The 17,685-nt window shown below is 46.4% G+C and overlaps 1 protein-coding gene across 1 annotated transcript in view; it reads right to left on the bottom strand.

Annotated features, from left to right (window-relative positions):
• LOC149369670 (alpha-tocopherol transfer protein-like) overlaps positions 1-17,685 on the bottom strand; it is a 129,048-nt gene that overhangs the window by 109,567 nt on the left and 1,796 nt on the right. The window contains exons 2-4 of the mRNA XM_089576102.1: positions 2,482-2,601; positions 1,099-1,170; positions 839-964 (exon numbers count right to left, since the gene is read on the bottom strand). Of these exons, the coding sequence (XP_089432228.1) occupies positions 839-964; positions 1,099-1,170; positions 2,482-2,601 (318 nt within the window). The remainder of the gene's footprint in view (positions 1-838; positions 965-1,098; positions 1,171-2,481; positions 2,602-17,685) is intronic.

Here is a 17,685-nt window from a genome sequence, read left to right as displayed (position 1 = left end):
AGACAGAGATGTCCCCTAGAGATGTAATGTTTGAGAGTTTCCAGCACTGGATGCTGTCAGGCAGTTCAAGCAATAAGTCATCGCTGGCCATTTTTGATATCATGTAGCCAGGGCCCAAGGTATCTGTCATGCATTTGGACACAAGGAGTGGAGATATTATTCTGGCTTGTTTTTCTGCAATTTGACTGTGGATTAAGTGGACCTTTGAGAATGTTGGTTTCTTTTTCGAAAAAAAATTCTGCTCACCTCGTTCGGCCCTTTTTTGAGAGAGCGATTTGGTTTGCAAAGGAGGGGCGCCATAAAAAATTTTGTTTTTCGGTCATGGTGCCAGCCACCCACCATGGAGTCCAACAAAGGGACGCGACAGGAACTTGAAAGCAAGTCCTGCCCCCGCCAGCTGTACAACTTAACTATAATCAAATATGACGCAACTCAGGGTAGTTGGTCAAAAAAGGTTACCCCTCGCCGCCAAGAAAAAAGGAAAAAAACCAAGAAGGGAGGAGCGTACAGGAAAGTTTTAAGAAAGGAGATAGGAAAGTGAAAGATAAAGGGGAGGACAGGAAAAGGCGACTGCCGATTTCCCCCGGTCTGGTCAGGCCGAAGGTGCCGTCCACAGGAAGCTGGGGCTAAAGTGGTGTGTTGCCTCTACCGGGGGGGTTTAAAGGTCCAAACGCTCGTCATCGGCTCAACCACGAGGATCCCCTTTTCCCCGGACACGGCGATGCCACGCACGGCTAAGAGCGGATGCTCGGGTCCGTGGTGACGCAAATTGCTCCCCATCATACCCCTGAGGGGATGTCCCTGCGGATGCTCAGGAGCCCGTGGTGTCGCTACTCACCAACGTCTGCATGCTGCAGACGCCCCTCTGCGGTGGTGTTGTCGATGAGGCAATGGCGTCGTAGGCTGACGTTCAGGTCGAAATGGATCAAAAAGTCGGAGCCGAGGATGAGCGGGTAGACGTCGGCTACGATGAACACCCACCGAAACGTGTGCCGCAGGCCAGTGTCGAGAGTGAGGAACTGTAGGCCAATAATGGCGATGGAGGAAGAGTTGGCCGAACAAAGACGAGGTGCAGTTGACTTTGAAGTGTGGTCTGACTCTGAGGCCGGCAGTATGCCACCTCGGCACCCCCGTTGACGAGAAAGCGCAGGCCGGAAATGCGGTCGAGGACTAAGAAAAGGTGGCGGGGTGGAAAGGTGGAGTCACATGCCGCCGTCAGTGATGTGGAATCGCGATTCCCCGACCAGGTGCATGCGGAAGTGCACCGGCGGGCACGATGTCGGAAAGTATGATGATACCAGCACATAGGTGAGGTATTCCGGGGATTGGAATGGGAACAGTAGGGGATAAGAGTTAATGGAGAATACCTGAGTAATTTGCCATTCGCTGATGACATTGCTTTGCTAAGCCACTCAGGACAAGAACTGCAAAGCATGATAATCAGTTAGACAGGCAGAGCAGAACGGTGGGGCTAAGAATTAGCATGCAGAAAACCAAAGTAATGTTCAACAGCCTAGCAAGGAACAAGAATTCGCAATTGGTAGCCAGGTGCTGGAAGTAGTAAGAGAATATATCTGCTTAGGACAGGTGGTGACAGATCCGGATCATGAGAGGGAAATAACTAGAAGAATAAGAATGGGGTGGAGCGCATATGGCAGGTTCTCTCAGATCATGAATGGCAGCTTACCAATATCCTGAAGAGAAAAGTATACAACACTTGTATCCTACCGGTACTCACCTATGGGGCAGAAACGTGGAGGCTAACAAAGAGGGTTCAGCTTAAGTTAAGAACAACGCAGCGAGCTATGGAAAGGAAAATGATAGGTGTAACGTTAAGAGATCGGAAGAGGGCGGAGTGGGTGAGGAAACAAACGCGGGTTAATGGCATCTTAGTTGAAATCAAGAGGAAGAAATGGGCTTGGGCAGGGCATGTAATGCGAAGGCAAGATAACCGCTGGTCCTTAAGGGTAACGGAGTGGATTCCAAGAGAAAGCAAACGTATCAGGGGATGGCAGAAAGTTAGGTGGGTGGATGAGATTAAGAAGTTTGCGGGGATCCAGTGGTGGCAACTGACAAAGGACAGGGCTAATTGGAGAGACATCGGAGAGGCCTTTGCCCTGCAGTGGGTGTAGTCAGGCTGATGATGATGATGATGATGATGAGGTGATTTGGGTACCGGCGCGAGCGTGGGTCACACGGGGAAGCAGAACGGGGGCCAGCAAGTGGGGAGGAACCGCGCTGGCCATGTGACTGCATGCGCAGAGCGTCGGGAGAAGCGGCTAGCTGGTCGATCCGGGCCTGTAACCGAGACATTGCAGAGGACTCTGGTGTGGAAGTGAGTGACGATGGAAGGAGAATAGGCGTCGTGAACTCGATCAGCTAACTAGGCGCCGCGATCCAGCGTCACGTCGCCTGCAGCAGCCAGGACGAGGTGGGTGGAATGCGGCAAGCGCTGCAGGGAAAGCTCCCTCAACAACGCACCGTTGGAGTCGACGTTGCTTTCTCCCAGGAGCTGCCGCATGCTAGTAAGCAGCTGGGAGGGCCGGCGATCTCTAAGGGCTTCGCCGGTGAGCAGGTGCTGAAGGAGCGCGTTCTCGGACACTGGTGCAGTGCGTGATGCTCTGCTTCAGACGCTGATAATGGGAATCACCCAATGGTCAAGAGATATTGTCCGTTACTTCTCAAGCCACCTCAGTAGATAGGCGGAAATAAGGAAGTAGGTGGTGAAAACTATAAGTCTCCAAGGTGACGCAGTGGAGATAGAAGATGGCTTCAACCTGGGCGAACCACACCTGCGGGATGTTGCCCAGGACGATGGCAGGCCGAGCCGAATTGCTGCATTGTCCTGTGTGCGCGAGTTAGTGGCAGTGAGGGAGGTAGGTTGCTGAGGTCGGTCATTTTTTATCTGGAGTCACCACTGTCGGGAAATTACGGATTTGCAGAAGAGCGCCGAAACTAGAGGCGCAACGCAGAATGCTTCTAGGACTGAACTGCCCGCGCCCGGTTTGCGTCCCGGGCACGCGCCGCACCACTTTTTTGTTTTCGGCCGCATTGCGTAGCTGGCAGCCAAGGCACCAGCTGGGAGCACCGAACTGAGCGTTATCGCGAAAGGCGTCGGTGGGCGCTACACTTTCCGGGGTGACAAACGCGAGCCAGGAGCAGTAGGGAGCTGCCTTCGCCTTCCTTTTGTAAACACGTAGAAAAGTCCATTAACGTACGCCTAGGGGAGCATTCCCGGAGTAGTATTTAACGTCGCCTTTGTGAGCCGCGTGACTCAACGTGGCGCCTCTTGAACGCATTACGCTATACGACCAAGACGCTCACCTATTCAACGGCGATGCTGTGGTCGGCGCGTTTGTTGTGCTCGGCGAGCGTGTTGCCTTCCGAATTCATAGATCGGATGTCAATCTCGTGTTGCCCGATTCTCTGATCAAGGTTTTTTTGTTTCGCCGATGTGTAAGACCGACCACTTGGAGTTGTAAATGACAATCGTCTGTTTCCCTCTAGGGACGGAGTGTTTCGGTCGTGGTAAAACGGCTGATCGGTGAAACGTGTGTGTGAGACACGCATATATCAAGTTTTCGCAAAAAAACGGCACGGGACAAGCTTGATGAAGCACGAAAATCGCGCCGCACTGATTAGGAAATGAAGTTCACTCGCAAGGTGCACAAATACTACACACCATGTTTCTGCTAAGCACGCCACTGATTTCTAAATGTATGCCTTTCAGTTTGGATTTCCTTTAAAATGACACCGATATTGGCGGCCAACACAAGGCAGGTGACTATAGGTAAATGGTAAGAGGTGGAATAATTTCTGGTGGTTAACTTTTTAATAATTAAAGATAGTCACCTGGTTGCAATCATATTTTTAGCTCTATCCCTTTTTAGAATTTGGAAAGCTTTAACACCGGGCATACTAACCCTGTGTTTGGCGCATCATAGCCTATGCTGCTTTTGCGCCATAAAACGAATATAACTAACTAATTTCGAAAGCGCGACTACCCTTTGCTCTGTGGCGCGATACGTTCTAGCCATTTCCGCGTAATTTGAAAGTCGCGCGCTGGCTATGTGCAGACTGTGACGTCAATCGAATCTCGTCATTTCGCGGCGCAGGTGCCATGTGACATCGTCCTTTTTTAGGCAGCAGAGGCGAGAAGCGCAGTCGGGGCAGGGCAGAGAAGGTCACGTGGCACTTTCGTCGCGGAGTGACGAGATTTGATGGACTTCTCTGTGCGCACACATCGGGTGCTCGACTTCTGCGAACTGCGCTAGAAAACATTGTTCGTGCACCTTCCCAATAAGATTGAGTTGCTAGTAAGTGCCGTCTGATCGCTGTGCTTTCTCAAGCTTGTTCATTTTCCTTTTTGCACTGTAAGAATCAAAATAAATGACCGGCTAGCCGAACAGATAGATTTGTCGCGGAAGACTTTATATTTTGGGGATTTCAGTTTGCGATTCAAAAGTATTTTCTTCTTGCTTTGAGCACAGGCAGCTCGTCCAGCTAGCGGGCCGCAAACTGACAAAGGTGAGTTCCCGTCCAGTTCAAGTTGCCTTCGAGCTTCCCGTACAGCTCAAGTTTAGCCTAAATGGCAAGAGAGGCAACAAAACTTTTATTTTAACAAGGCTGTGCAGAGCGGCTACAGGTGATGGTTTTATTTCTGATCTTTATTGCATAACATGCATTTTGGCAAATAACGTGCTCATTTCCGGTTTGTATGTAGATGCCATTGACGAAAAGGAGAAAGCTTTGCAAGCTACCCAGGCGTGCACTGGCAGGCGGCTGCCCGCGGCTGTCACCGGGGGAGGTGGCCGTAAAAGTGCATAGTTGGGATGTTGGCTGGCATTTCACCTGGGCCTGCCCTCAATGCAGCCGCTTCCTGGAACCTGAGGCCTGCTCCAGCAGCGGGCACTTTGACGAGGCGGTCGAGCCATCATTAGACCCTGCACGACTAATAATCACTTCCGCGCTGACTCCAGACGCCCGCCTAGACCAGTTTCCTTTTGTTATGGTTTTAATAAACGTTCAAAAGTTAAAACTAAACTTGCGGATTTTCGTATGCATCTAACTACAGAATGTTACATTTAAAAACTCACTGCCTAGAAAATGGCTGGCAAAGCAAAACATTCGCCCCAAATCGACTTGGAAGTACAACGCTCATAATGCATAGCAAGTAACCTTGGTTAACGAGTAATGGGTCCGATAATGAGAACCTGGATGCTTGCAGTGAACAGCCAGTGGGTGAGCTGGGATGGGAAATATTTGGTAGCCAGTGAGTATGGCTGGAAGCCTGTGATGGGCCACTAGTAGATAAGCTTGGTTTGGTTTTGTTTATATGGCTTAACGTCCCAAAGCGACTAAGGCTATGAGGAGAGACGCCGTAGTGGAGGCCTCCGGAAATTTTGACCACCTGGGGTTCTTTAACGTGCACTGACATCTCACAGCACACGGGCCTCTAGAATTTCGCCTCCATCGAAATTCGGCCTCCGCGGCCGCGATCCAGCCCGCGTCTTTGGGGTCAGCTGCCGTGCACCAAACCACTGAGACACCGCGGCGGACAATAGATAAGCTTGGGTGGGCAATATTGGATAGCCAGTGAGTGGGGCTGGATGCGTATTATAAACAGCGAGTGGATAATCATGGGTGGGAAATACTGGTTAGTCGGTGAGTTGGGCTATTTGCCTTTGGTAAATAAGCTAATGAGGAATCTTGGATGACTAATATTGTAATAGCCGAGGAATTAAAATGAGGTCATTCAGAAATCATTCTATTCTTTGCTGGCTGATAATTGGAATGCCAATCTTGTGCATTTGCTCGAACATTGGATCGGGTGGCGCTTTGGTCAGAAGCCAATAAGAGCTTTTATTGAAGCCAGTTTTCCCGTTATTCGACGATTGCCGGGAGGTTGGCTTGTTGGTTGGGGTGGCGCTCTTTGGCCTATAGTGCTGCGTGCTCTGGCTGTTTACCCCGCGTGACAAGAGCCGCATTATCGGTGGAGCGTGCTGAACGGAGGAGGTTGAAGGTTTATTTCCGCAACTAGGTGGTGCGAGAGCAGCCAGGGAAAAAGCTGTATAGACAGCTTCAGAGGTCCTGTCTTCCTCTTACAGTGCAGCATTGACGGCGGCGGCGTACACCAAACAAAAATGTAAGGAGAAAAATCACGTATGCTCGGTAGAGATAATGAGACAAGTACGTTAGTATGCAGTGCATTGTGCTTGTAAAGGATAAATAAACTGCATTAGATCAAAGAGCCTATAAATGCAGAGACGGGGAGGAGAAAAATACAGGACAGCAAAATTGACAGAAGCGCTCGAAATGGTAATATCAAGAAAAAAAACAACTAAACGAACACTTGGGGCAATTCTTTAAGAGAAATATTGGATACCTCAAGATTCTTGCGGCAATACAACTGGTTCAGAAGTGTCAGTAATGTATGCTGCAACACTTCTTTGCCATAGTTTGTGCAGCACTTCTTAACATTCCAAGGCTGTGCTGCGCGGGCATGATACACATTTCTGCTTTGCTCTATCCCAACAAGTGTAAGTAAGGAGCCATCATTTTTCGTTATGGCGAGTTTATATTTATAGCACTGCCTATAATTATACATGCACTTCATTTGTAAAAGGTTGTGTTTGTGTGAAAGGCTTGCAGTGTGGAAGAAGTACGGCACTTTACATGCAATGTGTATAATACGTTTTTGTAGGATAATATTTTCAGGGGTTGTTGCCCACACGATACATCCGTAGTTGGCTATGGAAGAGAACAAAGAGTGGTAGAGTAACATGTTGACAGACGTAGGAAAATTAAAGCAAATGCGGCGCATGATACCAACTGTTCTGGAAAGTTTCTGAACTGAACAGTTTCTGGAAAGTTTCTGAACGACATATCTGCTGCAAAGTAAAAGCCCAGAGTTTCGCAGACTGCACGAATTCTATTCTAGTATTGTTTAATTCAGTTAGATGAAGTTCAAAGTGTTTATGACGTGTTTACTAACGTTAATTTTTAAGTGATTACCAGCCGTCCAAGTATATATTTCTTTTAAGGTTTTATTAGCTCGATCTGCGAGATCAGCATCTGAAGTACCCGAAAAATCAGACTAGTGTCATCTGCGTAAATTATGTACTTAGCAGTGCTATCGATGTGGAAGATATCATTGACATAAAGAAGAAAAGGAAGCGGACCCAAAATACTCCCTCGCGGAACGCCACAAGCTACCGATTTCAAATGGGGAATTCACCGGCAATACTAACAAACTGAGACCTATGTCGCAAGTATGAGGAAATCAGCATACAGTCGATGCCTCTAATACAGTAGTGATCAAATTTTTTAAGCAACACAGTGATTAACAAGGTCAAACGCCTTTGAAAAATGGAAAATAATCGAAGTACCATGTTTTTTCAATTCAAAATTTTTAATATGAATTCTTTCTTAGCAACGAGAGCTAACTCAGTCGATCTGTTTTACGAAAGCCGTATTGAGCTGTAGTGATAATGTTATATGTTTCAGTGAATCAGGATAGCCGTTTAAGAATAACTTTTTCGAGGCCTTTAGAAAACCCAGGTAAGATCGATATCTGGTGATAGTTTGCCATTTGATTTTTGCTTCCTTTTTTATATACTACTGTAACTTTTGCCCTCTGCATAAGACGCGGAAAAACGCCAGAAACCAGAGATAGGTTGAAGATGTTGGCGAGGCAAGGTGCGAGAATGTCGATAGTAAATTTTATGGGCTGTATCTGGAAACCTGACGTGTCTGTAGCTTTACTATTATAAACGGACAAAAGTTCTGTAATTGCTTCATCTACTGTAACCGGTGTAAGAAATATTGCTTCACGATTTCGGGAACTCATAGAGGACAGATTTACGTCGCCGTTTGATGTGTCAGCAAAGGAAAGAAAGTAGTCATTGAAGGCATCGTCTAGATGAGCACATTTTGGTTCAATCCCTTCATGAAAAATTTTTGTGGTCGCTTTAGAAGAATTACCGACGATAGATTTTAAAACCTTCCAAACTTTTTCAGATTGGCCACCAGTTGAATTAAATCGGTTCTAAATATATTGTTTTTAGCGACACGAAGTTGCTTTGTGACGAAGTCCCTAAATTTTTTTAACGTTTTCAGCGCTTCAGGAGGCCTACTTTGTAAAAACAACCTGTAAATCTTATCTCGTTTTCTTATCAACTGCAACACGTCTTCGCCGACCCATGGTTTCCTACTTTTCTTTATTGGGTAAATTTCTTCAGTGGAAAGGAAGCATTATAAATGTCAGTATCTCCAAAAATTTTTTTGAATGCTTCATTAGGGCCGCTTTACTCAAAAACATGTTCCCAGTTAACAACACATAAGCGTTCCTTGAACTCGCATAACGAGTGATCATTTATAACTCGATAAAATGACGCTTGGTCCGGTCGTGGTTGAGAATTCGGAGTGAGGTTGACAGATATGAACATTTGCATGTTATCACTGATAGCATAAGTGATGGTGCCTGATTTAACCCTTTCACTGCCAGGTTTTTTTACTCACATCTGCACGCACCCTGCCGGCTTTTTTTTGCATGTTAGTTTCCTGGAAATTTTTTGCTAGTAACACACTAAAATTCTCTGCAGGACATATAGACATGTTTATTCAGGATAATCTTATAGATATTAGTTGTAATGAATCAATCTTCCAGCACCATGGAGGAAGGAAAAAAAGAGGAGAGGCCCTTTCCACACAGCACCCTGGGAGAAAAGTGTGGAGGAAATCACGTGGTTTTTTCTCGATTGGGAGGCCATCTTACTCCGGCAGCTTAGCAACGGCGTCGTAGTTGCTGTTTACAAACCGGGCGATAGCAAACGCCCGCGGCGTAGCATTTGAGGTGCGGCGTAGGCGTGCTTTCCTCAACTGCTCGAGTTTGTTTTTGATCGTGCTCACAGGCTGACGTTGGCGCCGTTCACTCATATCTCAGGTGGAATTCGCTGCAAAACTCTCGTTGTTGCGTGCATTGATTTCAACGTGCTCGGCGACCACGATCGCACGGGGATTTCGTCTACTGCGTCACTGCTCGGAGCCGTCGGGAGACCGCCGCTGCATTCGCGCTGTTCGTTCACCAGTGATTCAATACGGCGTGCGCTAGAGCGGTCGTCGGTGCATTGTGCGGACGTTTCGCGTCCTGTACGTGCAGTGTGTGTGTGCCATTCGCGCTCCCGTTTACATCGGCAGTGAAACCTCGTTGCTACCTATGCGTGTTCTTGCAACGCTCCACCGATTGTTACTGACGTCGGTATAACTGTCATTTTCGTTTTTCGACGATTGCGCTTGTTTGAGCGGCGGGGGCCATGACATGGTCGGAGAGCGATATTGTAAAGGAAGCAGCGGCGCTCGCTTCACTCGTATACAGAAACTTTGTTACATGCCCGTTTGAAGCGTGTAACGTTTGAAGCGTCTAGCGAGCTATTTGCCTCTGGGACGTGCCGGGCTCAAGTGTATTCGTTCATATTGTAGCGTGCAACGCGAAATCGAACACCGGAGCACGAAAAACTGCGGCGGTCCCTCAGTGGTCCGAGCGCGCGAGCGAGAGCCAACTAACTTCTTTCTCTTCTAGTGCATGCACTACTTCTGTCTCTTCGAATACATGTATCAATATCGTGGCCAATTCTGTGCTTTTAGTCACGCGCTATGTTTAGACCGGTTTCCTGTAGCAGGTTTGCAATTGCTTTTCTAGCTGATGTCATGGTCAAGAAGTGCGAAAAAGGCGAAGCTCTAACTGAATTTGGAAGCCTTTTCTCACATGTGTTTATTGTGCCCATGTCCTGTGATAGTGTTATTTGTCGTAAAAAGTACGTGGTGAAATGAGGATCCGCATGTGCGCTGAATTTCATTGATGCCTGTGGTGGTTTTTGTGTTCAGGAAAGTAAAAACAGCGCTAAATTTTACACATACCACACAGAAAGACGGACAGCGCCCGTCCTGTCCATATTTCTGTGTGGTTTGTGTAAAATATATGCTGTTTTCACTTTCCTGAACATAATGTCACACCAACTAGCCCAGCAAAAGGGCCTGTGGTTATGTTGAAGAAAAATAATTTGATGCATTCATTACGTACAACAGATCGACTTTCATTGCCTGTATTGTCGATCACAAGTAAAGTGTGCTACTATGCAGTGACATTACAAGCTAGAATTTCACCAAGTAGAGAAAAGCGGAGCGTACAGCTGCAGCTCTGCACATTAAATATGAAACACAGCATTGAAATGAGGCACAACACCATGAAACTTATACTGCAGCCACTGGGGACTCCTAAACTTCTAGAAGTCTGAAAAGCTACGGTCATATATATTATGCACAATACTAGATCTGTGGATGTGAAACATATGCGATGTTGCCATGCTACAAAGGGTGGATTTACGGAGGGGGCAGTCACATTTTAAACGTATATTTTCTGAAATTTTTTAATTGAGAAAAAGGTGTTCAGAATGGTTGTCCCATGTAAAATTTCAGTCTTTTGGAGGGAAGCGACGCCCCCCCCCCCCACCCCCCATCCATAAATCCTCCCCTGCCGTCTACTATATGCACTTTGGCCCTCTCCGTTTCTGTCGCCTCTATGAATGGCTTTTGGAGTTGTGAATCAAAAGTCATTGTTGGCACGGCCACCATTACAACACGTTATGATACTACATTTTGTGTTCAGGGTCAAGAACTCAAACTTATTAGTATATTTGCCCATCCTCACTGCTGTAAGAGAAAGCATTCCTTGCATGGCCCGCCGCACGAAAACATGCAATGAAAATAAGTATGGTATTCAACACCAACAAAAAAATACTGCAGAATTTTTCTAATCCTCACTGCTGCAACAGAAGGCACTGTTGACACTGCCAGCTTCCAAAACATACGCAATGGAGGCAGATTGCAACATTCAGCGACAAGAGCTGCAATAAAAGGCAGGTTGAACTCTAAGGTGGGGTGTGGTCATGCATGGCAGCATTGTTCACTGCTGAATCGAAAGCAGACACGTGCACACTTGAGTGACAAAGATTCATTAAAATATTTGTCTTAGCTACTAGCTCATTTCACGGCCTTTACGTTTTTCATATCAGTGGCATGCACTGCTTTGGTGGTTTCGGATTGATGTAGTTGTAGACTTCGCGTGATATTTTGTTTACTTAGTAAATACGCAATAACATGGAAGCATTGGGATCAGTTAACACGATTTTTAAGACATACAGATATACATTATTTTACTTTAAAGAATACAAATTTCACTGTTCTAGACAGTGAGCTTTATCTAATGCACAATGGCATTCTCAATGGCAATGCAGTTATTATTTTTACGTTTGATCCCTCCGCAAATTCTATGAGGAGGCCGCGCTGCAACACGAGCCCCACCCCAAACAAAATTTCTGGCTACGCCACTGCCAGGGAAGCTTATAACCTCCGCCGTCAGAAAAAAAAAACGTAGCCAAAAGTGGCGACGGGTACTCCATGTCAAGATGGGTCACCGCAGTAATTGAAAGCGAAGGTCACTTCCCGCGCTTGCAGGAGTTGAGATAAGCATTTTTCCCGGCTGCTACTAATTGTGACCAGGGCCGAGCAGTTGGAGACAGCACGAATACGACGCAGTACGAAGCAGTAACTGGAAGTAGCCGCCTGTCTCACACAAGTATTTCCGCTTTATTGACTTTTCCGCTGACAAACACCAGCATAGGGCACCCTAAGCTGGCAAGCAGCCAAGCGCCACTCGCGCGGGGGTCTGTTCCCATGCGGTTTGATTGTAAAACATTTTATTCGCCGGGAAGAGCTTGGCAAGAGGTCGCGTTAAGTGGTCGAGAGTACATAGCCCTCGACGACTTTGTCAGCCCACTCCACCGCCAAAACTTGCGTTCTGGGGTCAGAGCTAGCCAGCACGGTCTCCCACCGCTCGAGAGAAGGAGCTGTAACTAGATCCCCCGGAGGTGGCTCTATTTTGCAGTCCCACAGGATGTGATCGTAGGTAGCACGTTGGCCACAGTGTTTGCAGTTTGGGTTGTAAAGATCTGGATAAATGTGCGCGAGGAGTGATGGGGTGCGTATCGATCTCGTCTGTAGACGACGCCACGTAACCTCTTGTTCTTTAGTAAGTCTTTTGTCTGGAGGGGGGAAAATTCTCCTCTCTAGTTTAAAATGACTGGTGAGATCATGATATGTGATCATGGAGTCCTTCGTGAAATTCAGGGAGCCAGACTCATCCACTGCCCGGTCGACGAAACCTCGGGCTTTACTGTGGGCTGCCTCGTTCCCCGGATTCCACGAATGGGCTGGGACCCATATCAATTCGGAATAATTTGGTGAGAATTTGGTTTTCGGAATAATTTGGTGAGAATTTGGTTGCGTTAAGGATTCTAAGGGAGGTGTTTGTAATTCGTCCTTTAGCGAAATTATTGATACCCATTTTGGAATCGCTGAAGATGATGCTCCCTTGGGTATGCGCTGGGGCGAGGGCTATAGCCGCCTCTTCTGCCGTTTCAGAGGATTTCGTTTTGATTGTCGCCGAGACGATGTGGTCACCATTCTCGTTCACAACCACAATTGCAAAGGCATTGGTACTTTTGTATTCTGCCGCATCTACATAAAGTGTTCCAGCGCACTGTCTGTATTTGTTATGTAAGGCTTTGGCTCTTGCTTGTCTTCTACCCTCATGGTGTAAGGGGTGCATGTTTTTAGGGAGTGCTTTGATTAGTAGGGCCGTCCTATAGTCGCGGGGTAAGTCTACTTTAGCATCGTTATTCGTAGGTTGAAAGTTAATTCCGAGCCTGGTAAGAATACTCCTGCCAGTTCTGGAATTGGCTAATCGCGCTGTTTGAGCCATTAAATGGGCTTCTTTCAGTTCATTGTAGGTGTTATGTATTCCTAACCTCATAAGCCTTTCAGTTGAGGCATTTAGTGGGAGTCCTAACGCAGCCTTATAGGCCTGCCGTATCATACTATCCAATTTGTCCTTTTCTGCTTTCGAAAATTTGAGATAAGGGGTGGCATAGAGTATCCTGCTTAGCGCAAAGGCCTGCACTAGTCGGCATAAATCTCTTTCCCTCATCCCTTGTCTGCGGTTAGCTATGCGGCGGATTAATCGCGCCGTCGCTTCTACCGTGCGTTTTAGCTTAGTGAGTGTGTCAGTATCCTTTCCATTTGTTTGTAAATACAACCCCAGTATTCTCATGGTCTGTACCTCTTTGACAGATCGTCCATTAACATAGACGTTTATTTGTGGGGGGGATGTCGTGGTACGCCTACCTCTTTGTTTATGACGGATCACGAAGAGTTCAGATTTTTGCCTAGAACAAGTGAGGCCGGATTCCCATGCGCATGCCTCAATGATGTCCACTGCTGCTTGGAGTGAGTCTTCTATGTAGCCTTCGCATCCTTTGGTTACCCAAAGTGTGATGTCATCTGCATAGAACGTGTGATGTAGGTCTGGTATTTGTGCCAGTTTGGGGGGAATTTTGATGAGGGAGAGGATAAAAAGGAAAGGGGACAGGACGGAGCCCTGTGGCGTTCCTTTACTTCCTAGTGTGATCGGGGCAGACTCTATTGTTCCGACCGTTATCACTGCTGTTCTGTTAGTGAGGAAGGATCGGATGTAGTTGTACGTCCTTTCTCCGGGGTTGATTTCTGACAAGTTTGTCAAAATGGCTTTGTGGGTGACGTTGTCGAAAGCTTTAACAAGGTCTAAACCCAATATTGCTTTCGTTCCTGTTCCCTCGTCAGCTTCAATTATGTCCTTGTTAAGCTGCAAGAGTATGTCCTGGGTAGATAGTTGGGCCCTGAATCATAACATTGTTTCAGGTAGGAGGTTCATGTCCTCCGCATAGTTTTGGAGCCTATTGAGGATGACATGCTCCATGAGTTTGCCTAGGCATGATGTTAATGAAATTGGGCGTAGATTCTCAGTGGTGAGTTTCTTACCCGCTTTAGGAATAAAAGTGATTTTCGCGTGTTCCCACTCTGGTGGTATGTTGCCTGCATGCCAGTATTTGTTCATAAGGTCTGTAACCGCCGCGATCGACGTTGCGTCTAAGTTCCTGAGAGTCTTATTTGTTACTTTGTCTGGTCCTGCCGCAGATGTTGTCCGCAGTTTTCCAATTGCGTACCAGACCTCTGCGTCTGTGATGTCTGCGTCTAAATTTGGATTAGGAGTCCCCCGGTAGTCTGGTTGAGTGGTACCATCATCCGTGTTTAGATAACGTTCTGCTAGCTCTTTGATTAGGTCTTCAGTTGTACCCTCATATTTATGTATGAGTCTGTACAGTTGACTTTGTTGCACGGGACGTGTTTGTTCTGGGTCGAGCAAGTGTCTTAGAAGATGCCATGTCTTCTTATTTCCGAGCTGCCCATTGACGCTTTCACATATTTGGTTCCATTGTTGTTTTTGGAGAGTAAGTGTATGTTTCTCGATTCGCCTCTCGATTTCAGCGATCTTTTTGCGTAGTCGCTTGTTGTGTTTTTGCTTCTTCCAGCGTTTTTGGAGGCCTTTTTGTGCCTGCCACAGGTGTAACAGTTTTGAGTCTGCAATCTGCTCCTCATTCTCAACTGGCACCACAACGCTAGTGGAGCTGACATCCTCATTCAGGGAGATAACCCAGTCGCTAAGGTTAGAGATCTCCTTTGGAGCTGTTTTGTCGCGAAGTTGCCTGAACTTGTCCCAATCCGTGGTTCGTATTTCTTTTGCTTTGTTTTTAAGTTTTGTCGTGGGGAAGGTGAGGCTAAGGATGAAGTGATCACTACCAAGGTTTTGCCCGGTGTTGACCCACTTTGCGTCCTTGACGTTTTTAGAGAGGGATAAATCTGGAGATGTGTCTACACATACACTGTTACCCATGCGTGTGTGGTCGCTCGGGTTGTTTAGCGTTGTCAGCCCTAGTGACTGTATGATTTGCCAGAGCAGGTTCCCTTTCGGAGTTGCTTTGGTGTATCCCCATGCTGGGTGTTGAGCGTTGAAGTCTCCCACAATTATTAGTTGAGCCCCAGCAGCCAGCTTTACTGTGTTTATCAACAAGTGTGGGAGTCCATTTCCTTTGTTTCTGGGCGGGTTGTATACATTAAAGATGAAGAGATTTGAGTCTCCTTTTTGCCTTGGTACCATTTCAAGTAGGGTGTAATCTTCTTCCGAATCATTTATAAAATGTTGAATTGCGGTGATATTTCTATGCACCAGAGTGGCTGTGAAGGAGCCGGCTGCGTTACTAGTATCATAATGAGGTGGCAGATATGCTTTATAGCCTGGCAGTGTAGCCCTGCCGCTAGCTTCTTGCAATGCAATCACGTCTGGGGTTGGAACAAACGGTGCTTGTTGGATGTGGAGCTGCAAGTGGGCCCGCTTGCGGCGGAAGCCTCTGCAGTTCCATTGCCAAATTTCAAATTTTTGGCGTGGTGCCATGTTGGGTTATAGATGGTTGTGGCGTCGTGGACAGATCCAAGATGGGGGGTAGGCGGGCCTCGATAGTTGTAAGCCTGTCCATTATTTGCTGCATGCACGTGGCTATTTGGGATACCTGTCCCTCTAGTGTTGCAAAGCGAATATCTATCTCTGCAAATTTGGTAGTAACGAGGCCTTGGAAGGTTGCTTGTGGTAGCATGCTCCTTCGTTGGATTTGAAACGCGCGCGCAATGGCGCGGCGGCGAAATGTAAACAGAAGAGCCCGCCGGAGTAAGATGGCGCCGAGCTTGTTTCCGGCTTCACAAAATGTCACGTGACGGCCTCTCCTCTAAATTTTCCTTCCTCCAAGTCCAGCACCAATCTGGCCTGTCGGATTTCCTCTTCTTACGCGGATTTTTCAGTGGCAGGGGGACTTCATCGCTGTCATCACCCGACAAGGCACTTAGGTGGGCTCCATCCTCGTTCTCATTATCATTGGACTCCGAATTTACAAGCAATTTTGAATTTCTTCGTCCGTCAAAGCGCGGACGAGTGTGGCACATAGCCTCATGGCTGCTGTGCGCAGACCAAAACGAAACGACTCGGATGTGGAAACATGCGCGCCATCTGTTGTTTAAAATTTACTCTACAAGATCCATGAGTTTACAGAGTCTCTCCATAGATGGCGCTGCATAATTGCATAGTTTTTTACACGAGTATTATTGGGAGCGGCAGGGGGCGAGTTAAAAAGCCAAACCGAGTTAACTCGGAAGAGGCAGGGGGGGTGCATATGTGGTAGCCCGAGTTATCTCGGGAGTGGCAGAATAAGGGTTAAAGCTCTCTGTTTTGAAGTTTGTTGTGAAAAGATCTAAAAGTGTTTCTGATTCTTTGGTAATCTGTGTAGGTGATATGATAACATTTTCACAGGAGTGAACGTTCAGTAAAGTATTGAACTCGATTGTTGTGTAATTATTGCCCAGCATGTCAATGTTAAAACCCTCACCGAAAATTAACCATATTGGTTCATGTTAACAAATTCTAGGAGTGAATCAAGAAATAAAAAGAGCTCAGCAGAAGTGCTACCCAGTGGACGACAGGAGACACAAAATATCCTTGTGCAAGACCTGACTGCCAGGACTTCGTAATGGGGTGTAATACAACAAAATTCAGGCAGCATTTCCGATTCCATAAGATTCGAAACTAACATTCAAACTCCACCTCCCCTTCGTATGGATCGGTTCATATAGAAACATTTGTACGTGGCAATTACATAGACGTCACATTCACAAGTAAACCACGTTTCCGAAATAATAACATTGAAACGATTTTCCACTTCACTGAAAAAACAGTCAAGTTCTTCTTGCTTATTTCGACCAGCTCTGAGATTAACAAGAAAACAAGAGCACCAATGAGAATTATCAGGCTTAATGGAACTACTGAGGTCAGAAAGATAGACTAGATCAGTAGAAAGAGACACTGAAAAAAAGAGTGCCGCGTATTAGATAGATAGATAGATCTTTATTTAGACAACAAGGTCTCGGATACAAGGGCAAAAGGCAGATGCACTCTGCCTGACGGGGCCCAAGCACCCGACACAATGCTCAGGACAAGCGGCAAAAGAAGCAAGAGCTTCATACACTCTCATTACAAAAAACAACACAATTATACAAGGTAAAAGTAGGAGGAAGGTGCATACTTTTGCAATGACATAATTAAAGTAAATATTTACAAGGCACATCACAACAAGAAAAACACGAGAATTCACAGAGTTGACGGAAAAACAGGGGCATCAAGAATTTCTGTGTGAACAACCCTTTAATCATTCGGGCGAGAAAGGAGGTAAGCTTTAGCATTTCTTTTGAAGGACTTTTGGGAAACAGATTTCTGAATAATTTCTATGGCCTGTGTATGTTTATTTAGAAGACTGGGAATTAAATATCAAAGCATTTCGGTTCCATAGTTAGTCCTTACGAATGGTACTCTGTAACTGACGTGTCTTAATTTATAAGGCGCGTCACTACTAGAGTTTAATTGAACATATTTAGTGGGATGATGTTTGAAATCGTTAAACACATAAGAAAACAGTTTTAACTCAAATAATTCATTGACTTTTAGAATAGAATGCTTAGAGAAGTACAAACCTGTATGATCATTGTATGCAAGGTTTTCGACATATCGTATTGCTTTTTTCTTTTTTATCGCTCATTACTGGTGTCACAAAATTCGGCGCATTTTTGAAACAAATAAACAAAATCAGCGCCGCGCGGGCGCATCTCGCCAGCGAGGGTCGTAAAACGGGAAAGAAGGAAACCCCTGGAGAG

This window comes from Amblyomma mixtum, chromosome 1, assembly GCF_055824585.1.
Source record: "Amblyomma mixtum isolate Tamu chromosome 1, ASM5582458v1, whole genome shotgun sequence".
Taxonomy (NCBI): Eukaryota; Metazoa; Arthropoda; class Arachnida; order Ixodida; family Ixodidae; genus Amblyomma; species Amblyomma mixtum.
Note: the sequence above shows the minus strand (reverse complement) of the source record. Positions and strands in the feature narration are given on the sequence as shown.